The 2825-nt window shown below is 59.1% G+C and overlaps 1 protein-coding gene across 1 annotated transcript in view; it reads left to right on the top strand.

Moving 5' to 3' along the window:
- The window catches only part of LOC102868654 (ficolin-2-like), a 10058-nt gene that overhangs the window by 5552 nt on the left and 1681 nt on the right, over window positions 1-2825 (top strand). Inside the window, exons 5-7 of the mRNA XM_006902382.1 lie at window positions 439-566; window positions 1539-1668; window positions 2801-2824. Coding sequence (XP_006902444.1) covers window positions 439-566; window positions 1539-1668; window positions 2801-2824 — 282 coding nt within the window. The remainder of the gene's footprint in view (window positions 1-438; window positions 567-1538; window positions 1669-2800; window position 2825) is intronic.

Genomic DNA, 2825 nt, shown 5'->3' with positions numbered 1-2825 from the left:
CTCACCCCCTGCACCCCCTGCACCCCCACGACAGGCACGCACTGGCAGCTGCTGTCCACACTCCGGCTCTGGATGGGAGGACAGGGCGCTCCCATCACTTTTTACACAGCAACTTCCAAATAACGGTCATTGTTGCCGCACCACCTGCCAGTGTGTCCCACAGCAGAGACCAGGGGTCTGGGAGAATGAGGCGCGGTGGCTCAGGGATGGGGGAGGCCAGGGCCTGAGCTTGACCGATACCTGCCGCCCTGTGGGTCCCAGTTCTGTCCTGAGCCCCAGTCCTCAGCCCTGCCCTCCCGGTGCCCTATCCTGCCTCTCCCTCCACCTGCCTGCGTGCTCACCCACCGAGCACCCCATCCTGCCTCTCCCTCTCACTGCCCCCTCACTGGGCTGACAACATTACTCCTGTCGGGCACCCACACGTCCTGTCTGCTCCAGGACCCCGGAGCTGCATGGAGCTCCGCACGAGGGGACACACCCTGAGCGGCTGGCACACCATCTACCTCCCTGACTGCCGGCCACTGACAGTGCTGTGTGACATGCACACGGATGGCGGGGGCTGGATCGTGAGTGCTGGGGCCCAGGGCAGGGGCGAAGGGGTTGGGGGGAGCAGTGAGGCCATGTGGCTTGAGGGAGGAGGTCTCCACGCTGTCCTGTTGACCTTCCTCTGGGCTTTAATGTCCCTGTCCTATCCCCTTTCTCTGAGGATAAGAAAACCAGAACCGGTGAGGGTGGGGCACCCTGGGGAGAGGGAGGTGCTGGGGAGGGGGGATTGCAGCCCTGAGGAGCCCACCCTTCCCAGTTATGTGGCCTGAGGCTGTGATGGACACTCTATGAGCCCCAGCTTCGGGGTGGTGGATGGGAGCCCCCACTCTCTACCGTGGCTGGGTGCTGAGGCCCATGTGGTGCTGGTTTACATGGCCTGTGACCTTATGAGCTGTGGGCTGTCAGCTGTGAAGTGTGGGCTGTGAACCGTGGACAGTGGGCTGTGGACTATGGACTGCGAGCTGTGAATTGTGGGCTGTGGGCTGTGGGCTGTGGGCTATGGGCTGTGGGCTGTGAGCTGTGAATTATGAGCTATGGACTGTGGGCCGTGGGCTATGAGTTGTGGGCTGTGGACTGTGAGCTGTGGACTGTGGGCTGTGAGCTGTGAGATTTGGGCTGTGGGCTGTGGGCTGTGAACTGTGGGCTGTGGTTTATGAGTTATGAGCTGTGGGCTGTGGACTGTGAGCTGTGGACTGTGGGCTGTGAGCTGTAGACTGTGAGCTGTGGGCTGTGGGCTGTGAACTGTGGGCTGTGGTTTGTGAGTTGTGAGCTATGGGCTGTGGACTGTGAGCTGTGGGCTGAGTTGTGAGCTGTGGGCTGTCATGCTCTTAGCTATTAGTTACGAGCTGAAGGCTGTGAAAGTGATGCTGTGAGCTGTGGGCTGGAGGCTGTTTGCTGTGAGCTGTGAGTTGCTGCACCCGTGTGGGGCTCAGGTCTGTCCTGGACTGCAGCTGTGAGCTAGTACCCTCTCCCTAAACCCCACTGGCCCTCAGGTTTTCCAGCGGCGGATTGACGGCTCCGTGGACTTCTACCGGGACTGGGCCGAGTACAAGCGTGGCTTTGGCAGTCAGCTGGGAGAGTTCTGGCTGGGGAATGACAACATCCACTCCCTGACTGCTGAGGGTGAGGCCCACACCCTGCCCAGACCCTCCCAGCACAGCCTCACTGACCCTGGACACAAAAGGTGGAGCTCTGAGGTGTCACTGTCACCACTGTGACATGCTGGCTGCGCCTCTGCCTTGGGCTTTCAGAGCAGGAGGTTAGGAATGTGACATCTCACTGCCTAAGAGAAGGCATTGTTAGAAGGCATCGAGCCAGCTCTGACTCGTAGTGACCCCGAGGACCACAGATCGGGATCCTGCCTGACGGTGCACCCACCCACTCCCCACAGGGCAGGCATGTGAGCAGTCCAGCTCATGAAGGGTCGTTCTCCTTTTCCACATCCCTCTGCTTCCAAGCATGATGCCTTCCTCCTCTTGATGTTATGCCGAAGGTGCATGGAATGATCTGTCACAATCCTTGCTTTTAAGCAGCCCCGTGGCTCACCTCAATGACTGCAGCCAGGGGAGGGAAGCGCTGAGGCCAGTCAGGGCGTGTGCACAGCCCCAAACCCACATTAAACTCCCCAAGAACCTATGTTCAGGGCGGGACCTCTCACTCCTCCTATCAGCAGGGCTTCGGTGTGAGAGTGACCCTGCCGCCTTGGCTCACCAGCTCTCTTTCTCTGGAGCTGGATCTTAGATGCCTGGGGCTCCCTCAGACCCCTCCTGGCTCAGAATGTGCAGCAGACCCCACCCAGGCACCCCCACTCTGAGGACAGGGCTCCCCGATTCACTCCAGCATCAGCTTCCAGCTTGGACTGGAACCACTAAATACTGGGGCTGTTTTTTCCCACTCAGTGGCCCTGGACAATATCAAAGGCTTCTACTTCTGGCCTGAAGTTCTTCCAAGAAAAGGGGGAAATGGAAACAGTCTTCTATAGTGATGCCATGTCCTTTTCTAAAACAACGTGCAGTCGTGAAGTAGAGCGGAATCTCACCCGCTGCGGAGAGTGCAGTAGGGGAGTTCCAGGCGGTTCTGAAGGCGTGGTGTAGTACAGACCACTTCTGAGCTCTTCACACCCTTAGGCATTTGTATAAAGTCCCAGGGGAAATTTCCCTGGATCTCACGTTCAGGTACACTCCCAGAACTGACCCTAGCCCACACCTCCCGGCGGAAGGTCTCTGGCTGGGAATTGAGAGTCTTCTCCCAACAGGCACCAGTGAGCTCCGGGTGGACCT

Source organism: Elephantulus edwardii, unplaced genomic scaffold (assembly GCF_000299155.1).
Source record: "Elephantulus edwardii isolate Elephantulus edwardi_28Jun2011 unplaced genomic scaffold, EleEdw1.0 scaffold00401, whole genome shotgun sequence".
Lineage (NCBI taxonomy): Eukaryota > Metazoa > Chordata > Mammalia > Macroscelidea > Macroscelididae > Elephantulus > Elephantulus edwardii.
This window is presented reverse-complemented; position numbering and strand designations above follow the sequence as displayed.